Here is a 21,156-nt window from a genome sequence, read left to right on the forward strand (position 1 = left end):
ACAAAAAAAAAAAAAAAAAAAAAAAAAAAAAAAAAAAAATGATGGACACTTGAGGAACCACTGGAGGAGAGAACTAATGCCTTACTGGAGACTGCTTGCCTACTCTTGGTTTTCATGAGAGAAGCATTGTGGACAATTCTGGGAGACAAGGCATAAGCCCGACATAGGATCTTGAACTTGAGATGTATCCTTTTGTAGAGGGTGGAGGGCGGAGGGGTTTTCACTGTATCTGTACATTTTTTTCTTCTAAAAAATATGGCAGTAGCTGTAGATACTCGTTCAATCCGTGTGATGAGTACACCAGGGTGTGCCGTAATTCTTTTATAGTTTCCTATTTGAAATAGTTTATAATTTAATATTCAAATAATAAAAACGGGCAGACCTAATTCTACCCACCGTCTCTCCTCTTTTACCGGTGACACAGTGTGAGGAAAGCCCCTTTCAAGGGTGTTTCAAAGAGGGTCAGGAATCATACCTCACTTAATAAAGTGAATTGCTCTGAAATGTTTTTCAAGCAAAAGCAATAAATAGTCTTCAAGCCTCCCCTGGAGTCCCTGCTGGGGAGTCACTGCCTCCAAGCGATCCTTTGTGTGTAAGATTACAAACTGCTGCTACGACCAGAGGTGTATGTAAAGTATTCTTTTCAGTAAACAGCCAGAGGGGGAAAATAAGATTAGAGAAAGTCACAAAAACTTACAGAATAACCGAGAGCCTTTCAGTAAAACCATGAAATTTGCTTGGGAGAGTTACCTAGCACTCTACAAGCTTTGCATGGTTTGAAAATTACCATTCTGGGAAAGGCAATAGAAGACTAGGGTCACAATCAACATCTCTACCACCCTTTCTGTTATTATTAGCTTTTTAAAAGCATGGTCTATCTTTTGCCACCCTTTTATTTTTTTTTAGTATTTATTTTATCTATTTATCTGGTTGCACTGGGTCTCAGTTGCAGCAGGTGGGCTCCTTTGTTGTGGCACGTGTGCTCCTTAGTTGTGGCGTGCGAACTCTGAGTTGCTTCGCGGCATACGGGATCTAGTTCCCCGACCAGGGATCGAACCCGGGCCCCCTGCATTGGGAGCGTGCTTAACCACAGCGTCACCAGGGAAGTCCCCCTTTCTATTCTTTAAAGCATATTTTTATACACGATCTCAATTAACAATCACGACTGTTCTGAGAAGAAACGGAAGCAAAGAAGCGAAGTGATTCCCTTGACTGCAGAGCTGGGTGGTGACCTTTCAGGGCCTCACCCAGGTCCCACCTAGAGGTTTGTTCCCACACTGCCGCCCCCCGCCTGCCTCAGCCCCTCCCCCCATAACGCACCTGTTCATGAGACCACGTCCTCTCAGAACCGTCCTTGACACAGACGTCCAGCCTCAGCTCGGTCCCTGTGGCTCCATGCTTGCTGTCCACGCAGAGATTTGCTGCCACGTTTCGAAGCTGCGGAAAGAAGACAGGATGACGATGGGCTGTTTTTCATTGTACCCCTGGTTCCTGACAATCCTGGTGGAGATTTGGTTTTTTTTTTTTTTTTGATTCCATGATGATTGAATGATGCCTTAAATTTATATGCAATTTATGGAGAGAAATCAGAGGATTAACTATAACATTGCCCAGTCTACGTGTAAAGGAACATGGGAAGATTGAACAGCAAAACCTCAGCCAGGCAGTATGTGAAGCTACGACCCAGGAGCACGAACGTGGAGTCCATGACTTCTGTATGATGGGAGATTTTTCTTTTTCAGGTAGTTCTTGAACTTGGAACTGGTTATCTTCCTGCTTCAAAGCATCTTCTCCCTTCACTACCTTAGCTGGGAGAGCTCCGCTATGAGGCAGGTGGTGCAGATGAAAGCTGTGAGGAAGAGATCACTGTGTAAGAATGTGGTCACCTGACACCCCCAGCGGCCTGGGATGGTCTTTGTCTGCACCTGTCATCCTGGTTTAGCATTTCTCCTGGATGATAAATTAATGCCATCCTAGAGTATTAGCAAAACCGGAAGGATAGTACCGTTGGTGGAATCCTTTACTGGATGAAGGTTCTCTACATCGTGTCTGGACTTTGAAAAGTTGCAGAATGAGAAAAAAACACTCATAATTTTTAGCAAGTATTTTGTTAACATGGATGTAAAGAACTGAACAGTTGGGGGTGGGAAAAGGGTGAAAAATATCAACAGCAGAAACACCAGTGGAAAGAGTCTGGTTGCAGACACATCCCCACGTCGCATCTTCCCGCATGAAGCTTCCACCAATCTTCCTGTTGGCATCAGAACCACATCCTGCTGCAGAGCTGGGCAATGTCTATAGTTTGTTACTGAGGTGTGTCTGCTTAGATAAGCTGAAGGGTCACAATCCTTTCCGTGCCTTTGTAGAGTGCTGGATTATAATAATCCTTTAGGTACCACTAAGAATGGAAACAAGAACAGGGTGTACTCAAGTGATCGTTTTAGTCACGGTTCTTTTGCCCAGAATGAGTAGATAAGGAGTCTCTCCAGGATGGAAGGATGCCTGCATGGGGCCTGATCCTCCCGGGATGGGGCGATGAGGCAGAGAGGAGCTTGTCATGTGATGTATTGGGTATCACGAATGGAATAAATGATGCCTGGATGGGGTGTGGTGGAGAGAGCTGTTTCATTTCCACTTCCTTTAGGAGCAGAGGCTGGTATAGTGTCATTCAGGAGGGAATCAATGTGGTGGATACCAGTTTCCTTATCCACGGAATTTGGCAACAGCTGGGGTTTGTCTTCTGCTACTGGACCACTATTCTCGGGATGTCTGTCCCCGATGACAGGGGATGTGAAATAATGGAGGACACAGGGCAACGGTTCTGAACCCACTTTGGCCTACGGACCTCTCCGAAAATCCAAGGAGAGCTATGGACACTCTTGCAAAAACAAGTGGACAAACTGTAAGTGGACACACACACAAGCACTTTTCTATTCACTTTCCTGGGCACCATAGACTCCACATTTGAAGTTGAAAGAGGAAAAATGTTTGCCACCCCCCAAGCTCCCCCTCCCCCCTTGCAAATGAATTGACTCTTTCCTCTTAGCCTCATGGGCGATCTTGAAGGAAAGGGGATGAACTAGGGCGTGTCGGCGAGCACCCCAGTCACTCCCACTTCCTTCACCTTTTCTCCACGTCCTCAGTCAAGCACCAGGGAGGAATTTTTCTGTGGAATTTGGGGAGCCACGCTTAAAATAGTCCTTTTGTGGACTCAGCTCCCAGGTGTGTGATCCAATTTTTTGGTGAAAGAGAAGCACCCTGAGGGGCAGAAGTCTGAGCTTGCATCTCTCTCCAGAGGCCAGCATCCGTCAGCGCCCGTCTGAACTTATCTGGGGCCAGGGTGTTGGTTTCTAACGCAGCTCCACCCGAGGGCTGTTGGAGAGAACTCTGGACAGAGCTCTCTCTTACTCTTGGCCACTGAATTCACAGACTCACTCTTCTTAGAGAACCAGTGTCAGTGGATGCTAAAGGCACCTTCATGGCATTCTTGTTCCCTCTCCTGAGTCCAGGAGCTCTGATCCACAGGGAGGGAAAAGCAGCTGCTATCGGTTTATGGCCACGTGGCTGCAGAGGGACGAGCTACACGGGCTCTGCTCTTGGAAGAGAAGGATTCGGGGAAGGAAAGGACCTGGAACAGCCAGGGATGCCAGGCGGTGTACCTGCCAGACCTGCCCGAGGATCTGCACCAAAGACATCAGAGACCCTCTTTCTGTTTCTAAATGCTATGAGAGTGAAAGGGCTCTAGCAGGGGTAGGGAAAACCGTTTTCTAAACTCTTGAATGTTCCTTTTTTTTTTTTTAATGAGAAATTTGTTTTAACTTTTTATTTTATATTGCAGTATAGTTGATTAACAATGTTGTGTTAGTTTCAGGTGTACAGCAAAGTGATTCAGTTGTACATATACATGTATCTATTCTTTTTCAAATTCTTCTTTCATTTAGGTTGTTACGTAATATTGAGCAGAGTTCCCTGTGCTATACAGTAGGTCCTTGTTGGTTATCCATTTTAAATATAGGGTGCACATGGCAACGAGAGAGTTGTTGAATATGCACCCTCAAACAAGTGTAAAATTACTGATAAATTATATACATAATTCCTGTCCTTGAATGTTCTAAATTCTCACGCAAATGGCATCTGTGTAGACAATGGGATAAATGGCTGCAGAAACCAAATTTCAAGTTTCCAAGCCATAATTGTCCACATCTGTGTAGATTTCAGCCCATCATTGTGCCAGAGAGGAGATGCAGAGAGTTCCCTAGAGGACAAGGCGGGCACCTGGACTCAAGGCTCATCAGGCCAGCCTCACCTGCTGCTGTTTTCATTCCCACCTCTTCATTTAGAATGCACATCCCATCTTGGGCGCATAAGCACAGCTCTGTCATAATAAACAGATGAGTAAAATCCCAACAGAACGGACCCTAATCCTTGCTTATCCATTTGAATAAAGTTTTCTTTCTAAAAAAAAGTAGACAAGAAAAAACACAAATGATCTGGACTTTTCCCACCAGGGGCTCTGTATTTGCGGCTGAAGGAAAAGCCGTTCACAGGCAAACACACGCCCAGATCTAGGACAGGGACACAATACATCAATGCAGAGCAGGGAATTTTCCTGTTCTGTTCCTGTGACGTCCAGCACCGGGACTTGGCAGCACTAAAATTGCATCAAGGAATCTGAGAGACACGGGGCAGGATTAGAAAGTGAGGTGGTGCTTGACTAGGAACGGGTGGGAAGCAGGAGAAAAATGGGGCGAAAGGGACTCAAGGTGTATGACAGGAGTACAGAGATAATCTGTTGGACGAGGATTAGGAAAAGGTCTGGCAGAGAGTGAAGGATTTCTTAGGTCTGCAAGAGACGTCAGGCTCAGCTGGAACCTTGGCTTTTCCTCCCCAACATGAGAGGTTTTATAAAAGAGGCACAGGAGAAGGGGCGTGTGAAATAAATGTCGAGGTGGCTGACAGGTAATTCAGTTGGTTGGCGAAGAGAGACTCGCCTCAGCTCAATGAGCGCTAGAGGATGGTTTGCTATCCTCTCGCTCCCCAAAGACTTGGGGTGTTTTAAGTAAGAAGTGGTACGTTCGTGACTCATTCAACAAACATTAAGTACCTGGTATGTCCCAGCCACTATGCTAGATACTGGTATACAGTGAAAAATAAAAAAGGATTTGTGGGTGAGATGGTGAAGGGGGTCAATAGGTACAGACTTCCAGGGGACTTCCCTGGCGGTCCAGTGGTTAAGACTCCAAGCTTCCAATGCAGGGGGCGCGGGTTCGATCCCTGGTCGGGATCCCACATGCTGCACGGTGAGGGGGCCCCCCAAAATATGCTAAAAAAAGGTACAGACTTCCAGTTATAAAATAAATAAGTCCTGGGGATGTGATGTACAGCACGGTCAGGATAGTTAACCATACTGTGCTGTATATTTGAAAGCTGCTAAGACAGTAGGTCTTAAATGCTTTCATCACAAGAAAATTAGTCACTCTGTGGTGACAGATATTAACTAGACTTATCGTGGTAATCATTTTGTAATATGTACAAATATCAAATCATTATGTGGACACCTGAAAGGAATATGTTACGGGTCAATTATATCTCAGTTTAAAAAATTCATACGAATAAATTCGAATTCAACCCTCCAGAAATCTGTCCGCTTCTTTGAAAGCATGCCTAGTCCCTTGTGGTCCAGAAAGTCCTGACGCCTCAGGACCAATGATTCTTGAACCCCCTCTGGCATGGTGTCCTCACTGAGCGGGGCATGTCTGGGGGAGATGAAGACCCCTGGTGGGGTCAGGGTCCTCAAGACCGTGAAGACGGCTGCAGAGACTGGACTGATGGGCTCCCAAAACTGTTGCTTAGTGATTCTCCTTCCTATGGACAACATTTCTTCAAATCCCAGAGCTCTGTGGGTGAGCATTATTTTTTCATTCTTGGAAAACTGTGACCTTTCTGGTGCCCACGGCCTGCTGTAGCACCGAGAGGGCTTCGCAGGTGCCTCAGCTGCCAGTAAACCTGACGGGGCCAGTTTTCTTTCAGGGTCTTGTAGCTTTGATTGGATTTGACTAGTGAAGTGGGGAAAGGATTTCTCTTCTGAGAGCCCATAAACCTTTTTATTTTTTTAAATTCAGCTTTTATTGCGGTATAATTGACATATAAAATTAGATATTTATTTATTTTATTCGTTTTTAAAATTTATTTTTGGCTGCGTTGGGTCTTCGTTGCTGCTATGCGCGGGCTTTGCCTAGTTGCGGCGAGGCGAGCGGGGGCTACTCTTCTTGCAGCGCGTGGGCTTCTCATTGCGGTGGCTTCTTTTGTTGCGGAGCATGGGCTCTAGGCGCGCGTGCTTCAGTAGTTGTGGAGCACGGGCTTAGTTGCTCTGCAGCATGTGGGATCTTTCCAGACCAGGGCTGGAACCCGTGTCCCCTGCATTGGCAGGTGGATTCTTAACCACTGTGCCACCAGGGAAGTCCTAAAATTAGATATTTAAAGTATGCATTGTGGTGAGTGAATATACGTTTACTTTGTGAAGGGATTCTCCTCATTTAGTTAATTAACACAGCCATCACCTCACATATTGATCTTTTTTTTTGTAAGATCTTTCAAGCTCTCCTTGCTTAGCTAGTTTCAATTGTACAATTCGGTGTTATCAACTACGGTCAGCGTGTTTTATATTAGGTCCTCAGACTTTGTTCGTCTTATTCCTGCCTTGAATGTGTGCTGCATTCTACTCACAACCAGGCCCAGCACGTGTTACAGGGGACCCCCTAGCGTTTAACAGTTACTTCTTTTTGAATCGCTACCACCTGACTCACATGACTGACCTCCCTACGTACTTGCCCGGCTCCAGCTGGTGATTGTTCTAACCTTGAGATCAGAACGTCTCCACCATGATACCTCATCCAATGGGAGGGAAGGGGTGTGCTCCTCTGCTGGTTTCCCTGGTAACCGCCGAGCTCACCTGACATCGATCACCCTATAACTGGGTTTCCCCTTGCCCCTGGGAGCCAAGACTGCCTCCATGTTCTGCCCGCCGTCCACCGTTCACAGTGGGAGTGGCCCCAGGACCCTGCCTCAGACATGTAAGCTCCCCTATGCATTAACCACTGATGCCTCTGTCGCTGACTCCGGGCTCTTCCTTCCGTCTTAAAGCTGGGCAAGTACAGGCCTTGGAGGCCTGCGGGGTGCAGCCCAACATTTGATGGAGTAGCCAGGAGACGGAGGAAACGCCCGTGAGCACCGAGATGTCGGGAAGTTAGGACGGGGAATGGAAAGTTTTGGGGCCGACCACTAACACGTGGGGCCTGAAAGTTTCGGGGGTAACCCCAGGGTGGCCGTCCACTGGTATCGGGGTCTTGCAGTGGCTGACCTTGATGAATGGGGGCCGCCGAGAGAGTACAGAGAACTCCTAGACACCCCTACGGCTGTTGCAGAGATATTCGCCACAGCTGTGGGCTGGCCATTGTCGTTTATATTAAGAAAGGCCATGGAGGCTGAGCTAAGAGCCGAGGCGAACGTTGACTTGAATGCTGATTCCTGTTCCTCTGCAAGTGAGGCGTGTGCATGTGTGTGAATGATACGGATTATTCTCTATTCCTGTTATTCGTTTAAACTTAATCGGCTATTTAGAAACTAAAAAAAAAGCCGTGAAAATGCCCCTAAATGGAAAGCTTTTGACATTGTAAAACGGGTTTTTGCTTATGCTGTTAGAGGAATTTGGCTTTCTAGGTGGAATTGGTATTTCTCTCCCTGTGCCTTTTGAGATATAAATGATCTACCTGGGCTCTCAGGAACTTTAATCCCTGAGAGTGAGGACAGAAAAGAGAGGCCGTTTAAGCTGTAGCAGGAAAACTGTGAGATCTCTGTGTCTGTAGAGATATATGCACGTCTATGTGTACCTTATAAATATGAGGTGTCTCTGCTTCTAGATGGCGTTGCCAGGATTGGTTTGTGGATGAGCTCTGTTTATTTGCTTAAAAGAAATTACAAGCTTATATGAATTCTCAGACGTAGAATGAATTTCAGGTTCATGTGATCTGGGAAATATTCAGTACTGAATTGATATCTGTTATTGAAGCTACTGAAGCTTGTTGGTTTGATTGATATAGACATGTTTTTAGAGTCATCAATGTTAAGTGTAATACTTCTGTTGTACCTAGGTTTACTGGAGGTCAAATAAGACCTTATTATATCTGTTGCAAATTTGTCAGCAAGGAAAATAACTTGATATGATGAAACTTAAATGTAAATGAGATAAGAGCTTTTAGGTAAACTCTATAGGAATAATTATGTTTTGGGAATGTCTGTCTAAAATAGTCCCTCCAGATTTTGCTAACTTGAAACTAAGTTCAATAAAGAGAATTCATTGACTATCTGGGTCATTTCAAATGGGATAAAATATTAGATTAATTGCTGGGCGAGTCTCAGTTTACCAACCTTTGCCTTCCTGGGAGAGGAAGACTAAAGCATAAATTATCCAATCAGGAAATGCCGGTATGACAAACAGTTCACATTTACTTGCTTCTTGGTTTTTGGTTGGTTCATTTCCTTTGAATATATGCCCAGAAGTGGGATTGCTGGATCATCGGAGTACCACACATTTTTGATTACTGTAACTTTGTGTTGCATTTTGAAATCAGGAAGTGTGAGTCCTCCAACTTTGTTCTTCTTCTTCAAGGTTGTTTTGACTATTTAGGATTCTTCAGATTCCATATGAACTTCAGAATGAGTTTTTCTATTGCTGCAAAAAAAGCCCTTGGAGTTTTGATAGGGATTGCCTGTAGATTTCTTTGAGTAGTGTTGCCGTAGTATTTTTGGGTAGTATTAACAATATTGTCTTCGAATCCATGAACATTTATTTAGATCTTTTAAAATTCCTTTCAGTAATGTTTGTATATGTCCTTTGCCCCATTGGTTAAATTTATTCTTACATGTATTTATTTTTAGAAAGAAATGTATATAGGAGTATAGATTCTGGAATTAAACTGCCTGGGTTTAGAGTTTGATGTCACCATTTACTAGCTGTGGGCCTTTAAGCAACTTATTTAGCTTCTTTGTGCCTCAGTTTACTCTTCTGTAAAATGAAGATAATAATAATGATACATGAGAAATCTGATGTGATGATTAAATGAGATTATACGTAAAAGGTGCTTGCATTAGTGTCTGGTTCATACTAATTGCTCCATAAATGTTAGCTTTATTGCACTATTGGGATGCATAGAAAAATGAGGCTGGGGGGGTAGATTGGTGCCATTTTGGGAGGGTCGCAAACACCAAGATAAGCAATGTAGACCTTGTGCTGTTGGCAGAGAGAATTATTAGGAGTTTTTGAGAAGGAAGTCTTATTTTAGGCAGTCAATTCTGGTGTTAATGGGAAAGAGAGATGAAGAGTAATGCTGTTGTGAGCATAGGCACCAGTTCTAATGGATAATGAGAATCTGAACTCTGGTAGAGGTGGTGGTAGAATGTATCCAAACAATGTATACGTATTCCAAGGGAGAGGTGTACTGCAGACACATTTTTTTTTTCAGAGAACATTTGCAGGTCTTGACAGTTGTTTGCTTGTGGATAATGAAGATGTGCTGAGTTCGAGGTGTCTTGGTGACATCCATACATAGACAGTCTGAAGTTTGGGAGGGAGGTCAGCGTAAGAAATTCAGATTTGGAAATGATCCACTATGCCGATTATTAAGACATCGCCTCTCAACTCCACACCTACCCCCTCTGCCTCGCTTTGTGGTACTCAGGGTGGACCCTGTAGACATTTTCCTCGCACTGGTTACAACTGTAGGCTTCACTAATGGAAGGTTCAGAGCAGGAGGAAGACTCTTTCCTTCTTTCGTGTGCCCTGTTTTCCCATGTATATCAGCACGTGGGTGTGTGGGGGTGGGGCAGAAGGAAGCGGCCTCACCTGAGAGGTCCTCATGGATTCACCGGGGCTCCTGCCTCCTGCAGGTGTCCTCACCACCACCTGGTGGGGCTGTTTGCAGCAGCCATACCCGGCAAAGGAGGCCTGACCTTCCTCCTTGCTGGGGGAGGGGGTGAGGAGAGGGGGGAGGGGAGGGGGGGGAGGGAGGGGGGGGGGGGGGGAAGGGGGAGGGGAGGGAGGGGGAGGGGTGGGCTCTCCTAAGCCTCTGAGTTCCCACCTTGCTCACGTTCCCTGAAAGTGGCTACTTCTGTGCCCTTTAAAGTCCATTTTACCCCTTTTACTAGTTTATGCTTTTCTGCCCATGAAGATTTCCCTGTTCAGATCACTGGTGTGATTTCTGCCTCCTGCCTGGACTCTGACTGAGTAATAGAGTCAGAGGAGGATGTGATATTGCACAGCAAAGAGGAGGAGGGTTGAGGATGGAATTCCAGGGACTGGTTTCTCTGGGAAGCAGTCAAAGAACGAGTTGTCGGGAAAAAGCCGGGAAAGTAAGAGGAGAGCCAGAGAGAAGGCAGAGAGAAGGGTTTCAAGAAGTGGATGTGGAGGGGGGCGGGGGTCAGCAGGGTCAAATTCCTTAGTGAGGTCGGGGGGGCTGGGAGGGGCCGTTGGACTTGGCTGCTAGGAGGTCCCCAGGGGCCTTTCCAAGGACAGTTTCAGTTTCCAAGGTCAGTGAAGGCAGGAGACAGATGGCCAAGTGGACAGAGGAAAAATGAGAGGCAACCAATGCTAGCTCCTCTTTCAGGAAGCTTGACCTCGATGGGAATGAGGAAAAGCAGAATTAACACGGAACAGCCTTTCTGGGATGGGGAGACTTGAGAACAGAATTATATATGAGCCCTCCCTAATTCATGTGAGGCGGATAAAAAAAATTGTGAGGTGCTTTTAGAAATTAAAAACAGCAGATGGAAGGGGAGGGATAAAGTAGGAGTTTGGGATTAAAATATACACACATTTATATATAAAATAGATAAACAACAAGGACCTACTGTAGAGCACAGGGAACTGTACCCAGTATCTTGTGGTAGTGTATAATGGAAAAGAATCTGAAAAAGAATATATATATATATATAACATCTGAATCACTTTGCTGTACACCTGAAACTAACACAACATTGGCAATCAACTGTACTCCACAAAAATTAAAAAAAAAAACCCAGCATATAAATGCAAAGTACTGAAAACGCTCTCATTATCCTTCTAGGACCTTCGGTGTGGAAGGTTCTGCCTTGTGGCCGTCACACTATTTCTGCTCGAGCAGATCATTCCACCCCTAAATGCTCCATGCTAGTGGCGTCCCGTGGCTGCTGGCAGAGATGACTCCTGCCTTTCCTAGAAATTAAGCCCACAGAGATTTTCTTCCTGTCGTATGCACATTTTCCTCTTCTGAATTTACCATAAACTTAATTGCTTTGGCATCTCTCTCTTGCCCTGGGACCTACTGGAACTGCTCATTTCGGAAGCCTGGCTTACATTATGCAAGAAAGCGATGAGCCCACGGTAGAAATATTACCATAGGGCCTGCAGACTTGTATCTGTTCTGCTCCAAATAGTCTATTTCTAAAACTATGTCCTGCCACTTGAAATGAAGGATTGTGAGTATTGTTTGTGAAAACGACAATATCCAGTGTCAGAATAGAACTTTCAGATTAAGGATTAATCGCCAAAAACATTTTGATTTGCGCAAATAGATACGGAGGAAGATTTGTATAAACACAGACCACTTATTAGAGTTATGATAAGTAACTTTCTCTGATAGAAGGAAGAGAAATGAGAGTACCTACTTCATACTAAATTAGGAGCATTCACAACCATTATTTCACTTCTTCATCTGCACCACTGCTGTGCTGTGTATCCATTCCCATTGGCAACTGAGGCTCTGGGAAATGAAATGGTTTGTCCATGATTATACAACCGGTAGATGGCAAGCGGGATTTGTACCTATGTCTCTGATCCCCATATCTGAGCTCTTACACTACATTATGGAAATGGATATAATTAATTCACCAGAAGAGTGCAGTTTTGGGTGATAAGTCTGTGGTAAGTGCTTTACTGAGCTCAAAGGGATACATGGAGATGAAAGAAAGCTATGAATCCTTGGGTTTAGAAAAGAAGTGATCTCAGTCCAAATTTGGGCTGGAGTCTGACTGAGGTAGAGAAGCTGAAGCAGTGTTAGAAATAAAACCACTTAAAAAAAATCAAATCAACATAAATATCCATTATCCATTGATAGGGAATTGTTTAAATATATTATGATAGAGGCATACAATGGAATACTTTGTAGCCATTCCAAATAATGACGTGTCGCATCGTAAATCAACTATACTTCAATAAAGAAAAAGAAAAAACAAACCAAAAAAGAAATAAAACCACTTCAACGATCAGGGAGCTTTGGTAAAGCACTGGCAGCCCAGGGATGGAAGTGACCAGTGGTCCAGGTCCAGGGCTGAAGGGGCCCAGCTGCTTGCCCACGATGGCTGGACTCTGGGCGGGGGGAAGGGGTACTGGTACCAGAGAAGGCATCACGGGGGTGTTAAGGGGAGCAAGCATTTCCTGACCTCTGCACGAGACCCTAGATTTTGAACCTGGCTTTTTAAGAGTCCACTTTCCGAAAAGAAAAATTAGAAAATGGCAGAATAGTGATGACTTATATATCCTTTGCAAAGCAGAGAAGACGGAACAATTGTGATCCCTGGAGCACACAAGAATACGAACTCTTAGGAACTATGATTTTTTTTTTTTTTTTTTTAGTTTGGATTTTTTCCCTTAGGTTTTGGTGTTGTAATTTCACAGAGTCAAGGAAGGAACTAGTTTAGTACACATCCTCGAAGGGGTGCACGGCTGGCAAAAGCCAGTGACCGACTGGCTTGGCCGAGCAAAAGTTTCTGAAAGCTCAGGCAGTGATTATTCACGCCTTGGTGTGAGTTATGCACACACACGTTATGAGACAAAAGCGCATTGTATGTCAGAAACATGAAAGCAGACCTCTTCTGGGTAAAGTGTAAGAGTAGCTTAGGAGATGAACAGAGTCACCCATGCCCTGGTTTTCTCCCTGCAGTTTACAAAACTCAAACTAGTCCATTAAAGCTGGACAGGAGGAGGGGAAATGAGACCTGAAGGAAAATTTTACAGGGAGAGTTCAAGAGTATATACAGGAAGAGTTGCCAGAAGGAGATCTGTGAGTGGGGAGTTAATATGAGTAGTCCGTGCAGAGAAGGGATCTAGGAGGAGACCACTTCCCATGCTGCTAACAGCACCAACAGCACCCCTGTGTGTCAAGGGGTTTACGAGGGGGGATGCTGCTTTGAAGGGAGTGCCTTGGGGAGAAGCTGGCTCATGTGCAGTGTGGCCCCATCTCTGCCGAGATTGTGGGAAGACACCCCGGCAAGGTGGTTGTCATCACACTCGGGAAGCAGCACAGAGCCATCTCCGCACACTCGGCCCTGTTGTACACCTCATCTTTTAACGAATACCTTGACATTTCCTATTCCTGTCAATTTCCCCTGGAGTGCTGTTCTATGAATACGAAAACACTCCTGCCAATGCTGCGTTCATCTATGATTTGCCAGTAAATCTCCGATGTGCTCCAGGGTAATCGTGAAAATCCACTTCCAACATCATCCTCAAGGATCTGAGGGTAATAGCCACAGGTGTCGAAAATAAAGCAACCTTTTTCGTACTTGAGAGATGACTCATACAACATGGTGTCCAGATAAAATAATTCTTCCTGTTGAATTCAGGTCCGATCATTGAAATGTGGGCAGGTTTAAAAGCTTATCGAATAGAGGGATGTTAAGCTCTTGTGTAAAATTCAGGACTGTTAATTAATGAAAATCTGCAATCAAATTCATAGAGTTGATTCTGAGAATGATGTGACACTTTGACCTGGACAGGTTTGCAGCAACATCCCTGAGACACATGATCATCTGTGGGCTTTTAAAGAAGTAGGTTCTCTTGAACTCATTTGTGAGTTTAATAGCCATCCTTCTAAGGAAGGTCAGGAAATTGTCCTTATTTTCAAGTAAGATAGTTCAGGGTTTGAGTTTTCTACTGTAAATTTCATCATTGTTAAACACACCATATTAAAAGAGGTGACTTGGGTCTTTAAGGGGAAAAAAGGTGAAAATGTCAAATTGCATTTGGGATACTAACTAGGAGTGTAATACGGGGTATAACTACTTCCCTGAAAGATTTCTTTGCGGGCCCTCGATTATGAAGCCGTAACATTTCCATTTTGTAGAGGACAAAGCTGAGTGGTGATAAAAATATTCCCCCTCTCCTTCTTACCATCTGACACAAAATCAAACAGATGGGGAACAGAAATAGTGAGCTTCAGAGGCCAGCCTTAAAATTCTCAGTCACACTGACCAGCATTCCACCACTGTGTCCTGGATCAAGGGAAATTCGTGCAAAACTAATAAGAAAACTGTTTAATATTTCCTATGAAAAAGCAAATGTTCTCTCTCCAAACCAGTGACACCAGAAATTCCACCCTGGAGCACCATCTCATGCAAAAACCAGTGTAATAATCTCTGAATGCTTGAACGGCTCCGTCAGCTTTCTGAATGATAATATCACATTTCCTTGTAATCTGAGCATTTTGCATAATCTCCCTCCTCTCAAATTTCTTAACTGACTGTAATTAATCAGGACAGACTCAATGGGTGGATAGTTCTGAGAACGAGCTAGTTGGGGTTTGATGAGATTGTGAGTGATCCTTTCTCTGGGAGAGAGTGAGATGTTATTTTTCCCTGAAAATAGAGCAGAACAGAACAACAAAACAAAACAATGCAGAACAAAACAAAAGAGGTCTTAAAGAAAGCCAGCATTAGTCTAGTTCTGGTCTAATGAGTCTGGGCCCACATACAACCTAAACAGCCGGTCCAGGCAAGTTCAAGAGGAAGTTTGGCAGGCTCACCCTAGTGTCAGGTGGCTTTGGGAGGCCAAGGGCTGGTTCTGTTTCTTGCAGGATCCTGCAGTGTTACCTCAAGCCAGTGAGCTTATGGAGAAGCTATGCCTTAACCATCTCTGTAACTCCAGCCCCTGGTGTAGTTCTTGGTGTATAATGAATTCATCAGCTGGGCTGCCATAACAAAATACCACAGACTGGGCGGCTTAAACAACAGGAATTTATTTCTTACAGTTCTGGGGGCTGGAGGTCTCAGATCAAGGTGTCGGTAGGTTTGGTTTCCTCTGAGGCCTCCCTCCTTGGCATGAAGACGGCAGCCTTGTTACTGTGTTTTCACATGGCCTTTTCTCTGGCACCTGGTGTCTTTTCTTACAAGGACACCAGTCCTATAGGGTTAGGGCCTCACCCTTATTACCTCATTTAATGTTAATTACCTCCTTGAAGGCCCTATGTCCAAATAGTTATATTGTTGAAGGGTTAGGGCTTCAACTTATGCATTTGGAAGGTGGGGGACATAATTCAGTGCATAACATACAGTACTTACTCAATAGTTGCCTTTTAAATAAAGAAAAAGGTTAACTGTTTATCTGGTTCCTTTCTCTGCTGATGAATGAGAGGGCTCACAATGACAGCTATTATTATTCTGGCAGTATATCCTAGGGTTTTACAAAGAGGCTTCACTAAACGTTGAATTTTTCAAATGATTTCAAGGGAATTTATTGCTAGACCTGTTTGTTGGATGCGCTGAATGTCCACTTCCTATTACGACACACACACACACACACACACACACACACACGAGGCCTGTTCAGGAGATGGCTGGAGTCGCAAAGCCCCTGGCTTGGACTCACGTCTCAAATCCCTTTCCCAAGTCCTGACTGCTCTCTCCTCTTATTGCTGGAATTAGGTCACGGGCCAAGCTCCAGCAATGACTTTTTTTAAAAAACATTTTTCTTGGAGTATAATTGCTCTACAGTGTTGTGTTAGTTTCTGCTTTATAACAAAGTGAATCAGCCATACATATACATATATCTCTGTATTTCGTCCCTCTTGCGTCTCCCTCCCACCCTCCCTATCCCACCCCTCTAGGCGGTCACAAGGGACCGAGCTGATCTCCCTGCAGCAATCACTTTTTGAGCTACAGGTGGCCCTCCAGCTGAATGGGATGCTTGCCTGGTTCATATTTTGAGTCCTGTCTGAATCTTTTCATTCACGGCTGTCAGGATCATTTTATGGAAGCGATTTTAAACTTTTTTGGAATCTGATGAAAGCTATGGACTCTCCAGAAAAATATATATAAACACAAAGTATTCTTGCTTTGTATGTCTGGTGGCCCATAAAGACTGTTTCACAGACACATGGGAGCTTAGAATTTGCTTTTTGGAATGCATGATCTGAAAACTTCCCTGTACCCATGGGCATTGGTAGACAATAAAATGGTTATAGTTTTTGCTTTAAAAAAAAACAGCGGAGAGCAGTCTCACGCAAAAACGTCTTGAATCTCTGCCTTGCATATGACTTAGGTACTGTATTGCCTCCTCTATCCATTTGTAATGCAAATCAGGGTTTCCACAGCAGTAAATAATAATAGCCAACGTTCCATTGAGAGCTTGCTGTGTTAGCCCTGTGCTACGTGCTTTCCAGGGATTATTTCATTTAACTGTTGCAACAGCTCTTTGACGTAGGTACTATTGTATTTCTATTGTGCAATGAGGAAACCAAGGTATATTAGTTTCCTGTAGCTGCTGTAACAAATTACCACAATCTCGGTGGCTTAAAACAATTGAAATGCAGTCTCTCACAGTTCTGGAGGCCAAAAGTCCAAAATCAAAGTGTTGACTGGGCTGTGCTCCCTCCAAAGGCAATTATATACGAAATAATTGATAGCAAAGACTTGAACAGGTATTTGTACACCCATGTTCATAGCAACATTATTTGCAATAGCCCCAATGTGGAAACAGCCTAAGCTTCCATTAACAGATGAATGGATAAACAAAATGTGGTATATACGTACAAGGGAATATTATTTTGCCTTAAAAACGGATGACGTTCTGATGCATGCTACAACGTGGATGAATCTTGAAGACATTATACTAAGTGAAAAAAGCCAGCCCCCAAAGGACAAACATTGTATGGTTCTACTTCTCAGTTTCCCGAAACAGTCAAATCCATAGAAACGAGGAGCAGAATAGAAGCTACCAGAGCGTGGGGGAGGCAGGAATGGAGAGTTGGCTCCTGGGGACAGAGTGTCAGGTTGGGGTGATGAAAAGTTCTGGAGATGGATGCTGGGGATGGTTACACAACAGTGTGGATGTATTTACCGCCACTGAACCGTATGTTTAAAAATAGCTAAAAAGGTAAATTTTATGTTATGTATATTTCACAATAGGGCTTAAAAAACAGGGCTTCCCTGGTGGTGCAGTGGTTAAGAACCCACCTGCCAGTGCAGGGGACACAGGTTCGAGCCCTGGTCCGGGAAGATCCCACATGCTGCGGAGCACCTAAGCCCGTGTGCCACAACTACTGAGCCTGTGCTCTAGAGCCCGCGAGCCACAGCTACTGAGCCCATGTGCCACAACTACTGAAGCCCACATGCCTAGAGCCCGTGCTCTACAATAAGAGAAGCCACCACAATGAGAATGCTGCGTGCCACAACGAAGAGTAGCCCCCGCTCGCCGCAACTAGAGAAAGCCCGCGTGCGGCAACGAAGACCCAACATGGCCAAAAATAAATAAATAAAATAAATTTAAAAAAATAATAAAAAAAACACAGTGCTTACTTGATGGTGATTTAGGAAGTTGCTTTCACTTTCTGTAAATCCATGAAAGAGAAGAAGCCAAGCTAAGGGGTCTGGAGGTAATGGCAGGTCATATAAGGCAGGACTGAATTCCTTTGCTTTGGGGTGGATATTGGAAGAGACTTGTGCTTAATACGACCTCTGAATGAATAAAATTTTCTCCATGCATTTAGAACTTACTATATCTCATGCCAACAACATATTTCACCCTCACTTACACAGAAGGAAAAATCTTATGATGAGAGATAACATGATCTGCTTTTCTCTGGTGGTACATAATTGTTTCAGGAGAGAGCTGTCTGGAAATCCCCCCCCCCCAAAGGACTGGGATTACTTCCGGTTGCAGGGAGGAAATTAAAACCAGCTGCAGGTAGTTGCAGGTGATAAGCATTTTTATTTTTTCTTCCCCTCTCTAATCCCGCTTTATTCCAGACTAACTCCCTTCCAACCCATACTATCATCTTTAGAAACTAACCAAGATTGTTTTCTTAATGTACAAGTAGTCATGGCCGAGTTTTCCAGCCTTATTGCCAGTGTTTGTAACCAAGCAGGGCAGCTCACTCAGAGGGTTCTTAAAACCAGAGAAAGCACTCTAATAAGCTGAAAGAGGCAAAGTGTGCTTTTAAATTCATAAGCAATCTTATAGTTCATTTGGAGAGGGAGAGAGAGCAAGAGAGAGAAGAAAGAAGTACCTGAAAAATGGGAGACGCTTGCAATTTTCTGCTCCATGTAACCCAGATGTAGACTCGGTATGAACTTGAACTTCCCCCCACCATTTGCTCATTCAGAATGTCACGGTTGGGGCTGACGCTGTCAAATGAAATTGCTTTTTCCATATTCAGTTTTCCTTGTTTTATTCAGTTTGTATCTTCTGTCCAAAACGTTTCTTGCAAATTGGATCTTTTAGAGGAGGCAATACCAGTTATCTTCAGGAGAAGAAACTGCGTCATTTTGCTTTGGCATGGAACAGAATTAAGTGTAATTTCTCTCTTAGATATGGGAATTCGATATTTAATTGTCAATAACTATAGCAGACGTGGAATGATTCTCTTTGGGTTATTCTGTATTTCTTTGGCTTTGAGATGGCCAGACTGTTAACACAACAACTCCAGTTACTTTAGCCATGAATTTGGATGTGCAGATACCGCGGATACCATCACCGCTGCCCGTGCAGGCAGGAAGCTTCTGTTGGTCACTTGCCATATGCCAGACCTTGAAGTAAGAGCTCTACATGCATAACTACAGTTAATCCTCCACTAACTCTAGAACGTAGGGACTGTTATTCTCATTTTACTGCTGAAGAAACTGAGAGATTAAAGTAACTCACCTGATATGAACATATCCCATAAATGTTGGAGCTGGAATGTGAACGAACAGAGGTGCATGGGAGTTCGGCAGAACGCAGGGTGTGTTCTGAACTTTGAGAAACCGAGAACAACGATCATTTCCTGTTATTCTCGTATTTTTTTATATTAATTTTTATTGGAGTATAGTTGCTTTACAATGTTGTGTTAGTTTCTGCTGTACAGTAAAATTGATCCGTTATACCTATACATCTATCCCCTCTTTTTTGGATTTCCTTCCAATGGAGGTCACTACGGAGCACCGAATAGAGCTCCCTGTGCTATGCAGCAGGTTATTAGTTATCTGTTTTATACATAGCAGTGTACATGTGTCAGTCCCAATCTCCCAATCCATCCCACCCCCCGTTCCCCGCCTTGGTATTGTCCGTCCTCTACGTCTGTGTCTCTGTTTCTGCTTTGCAGATAAGATCATCGTATTTGTCAAAACTTCGCACGTAGAGCTTGATGTATGGCAGAGTGAGATCAATCAAGTCTGTAGAATAAACGAACGAAGAAAGCCGAGGGATATTTTGCACTTTCATCACCGCATTTTCCTTTGGAAGTTGCTGCAGTGTGACATTTTATGGGCTCATTTGTATGCACTTCGGTAGCCTATGAATTTAAGGGGATGCATCGTGGGTTTGTTTTTTGGCGGGGTGCACAGGCTAGTCCCCAGAAACACTGAAAGAGAACACTTCTGTCATGGCCTCTTGTGTGCGCGGAGATGTGGTCTCATCAGAAACTGTTCTGAACAGTGAAGAGGGTTTCAGGAACGCTAGGATTCAGTCTGCATGCTGGGCATGAGGTGTTTGTCCCTCAAAATGATGCAAACGGCTCACCCTCATTGTGGCTCACTAGCCCTTAGGCCATACGAGGGCAGAGCTCTGTCTCCTGTGCGCACAGTTCATCTGTGGTGATGACTACAGTGCCTGGCCCATGAATACTGCAGAATGAAACCAGAGGAATGAAAGTGACCACTTGATAGGTCAGATGACAGCTGTGTAAGCCCCTGGAAGAGACAGGGTGGCCAGCGAAGCTCCACAGTCCCACACATCCACACTCAACGGAGCAGCGCACACAAAACAGAAAGAATGTGTTGGTGAGAAGGGTTCCTCCGTCATGGAAGGACAGGAAGGGTGAGTGAGAGGTGGATGCTGGCAGTGCCATCCACATATTGCCAGGGCAACCACCTCCTGCGAATATCCCTCGTCTCAACAGCAGGGCTGTCCTTGGGATGGAGGTGAAGCGGACCGTTATAGGCAACAGACTCCGGTTTTGCTCTTTCGGGCAAACCAAACCCATGGGCATCCATGGTGCGTTAAATATTCTCTTTGTCTTTGTTCTGACTTCAGGTTCACCAAACAGCTCCTCCTTGGTCTGCTTACGTGGAGAGGATGTGCTGACGATACTGATTTCGCATTTCTCTGTTCCACGTGGCCGCTGCTCTTTATCATAGGAAGTCAATAGATAGGTTTCCAAGGAACGTTTGGTGTATACGTAGCGTTCTGAGGCCAGACGTGCTGCTTCTCTTCACACGTGGACTTCTGAGCTTTGTGACAGTTGTCATTGACAGTTTTTTTCTTATTAGTTGTCTATTTTATGCAGATTAGTGTATATATGTCAATCCAAATCTCCCAATTCATCCCCCCTCCCTGCTTTCCCCCCTTCGTGTCCATATGTTTGTTCTCTACATCTGTGTCTCTATTTCTGCCTTGCAAACTCGTTCATCTGTACCATTTTTCTAGATTCCACATTTGTGTGTTAATATACGATAATTCGTTTTTCTCTTTCTGACTTACTTCACCCTGTATGATGGTCTCTAGGTCCATCCACGTCTCTACAAAGGACCCAGTTTCATTCCTTTTTACGGCTGAGTAATATTCCATTGTATATATGTGCCACATCTTCTTTATCCGTTCGTCTGTTGACAGATTCATTGACAATTAATACTGGATATCTTGGTATTGTTCTCAGCCATGTGCATTTCAGTTGAGGAGAGTGATTCTCTTGGGATATGATCATTGTGAGGCCCAGAAAATATTAAGTTTCTGGGTCTTCAAAGAGGAGGGTCAGTTTCATCCATCCAGCCTTTTCCTTAGGTTGGTGCTCCTCAAACATTTCCCCGAGGACCAGGCTGATGGCAGGTGCACGTGTATCTGGGGAGCTGGCAGTCTTGGATTGAAGTACAGCA

At 44.3% G+C, this 21,156-nt stretch overlaps 1 protein-coding gene across 1 annotated transcript in view; it reads right to left on the reverse strand.

Annotated features, from left to right (window-relative positions):
* The window catches only part of GALNTL6 (polypeptide N-acetylgalactosaminyltransferase like 6), a 1,148,431-nt gene that overhangs the window by 23,952 nt on the left and 1,103,323 nt on the right, over positions 1-21,156 (reverse strand). The window contains exon 10 of the mRNA XM_027087880.1: positions 1,321-1,437. Within this exon, the coding sequence (XP_026943681.1) occupies positions 1,321-1,437 (117 nt within the window). The remainder of the gene's footprint in view (positions 1-1,320; positions 1,438-21,156) is intronic.

Source organism: Aethalodelphis obliquidens, unplaced genomic scaffold (genome assembly GCF_003676395.1).
Source record: "Aethalodelphis obliquidens isolate GAN/ISIS:26980383/991018 unplaced genomic scaffold, ASM367639v1 scaffold61, whole genome shotgun sequence".
In the NCBI taxonomy this organism is placed as follows: Eukaryota; Metazoa; Chordata; class Mammalia; order Artiodactyla; family Delphinidae; genus Aethalodelphis; species Aethalodelphis obliquidens.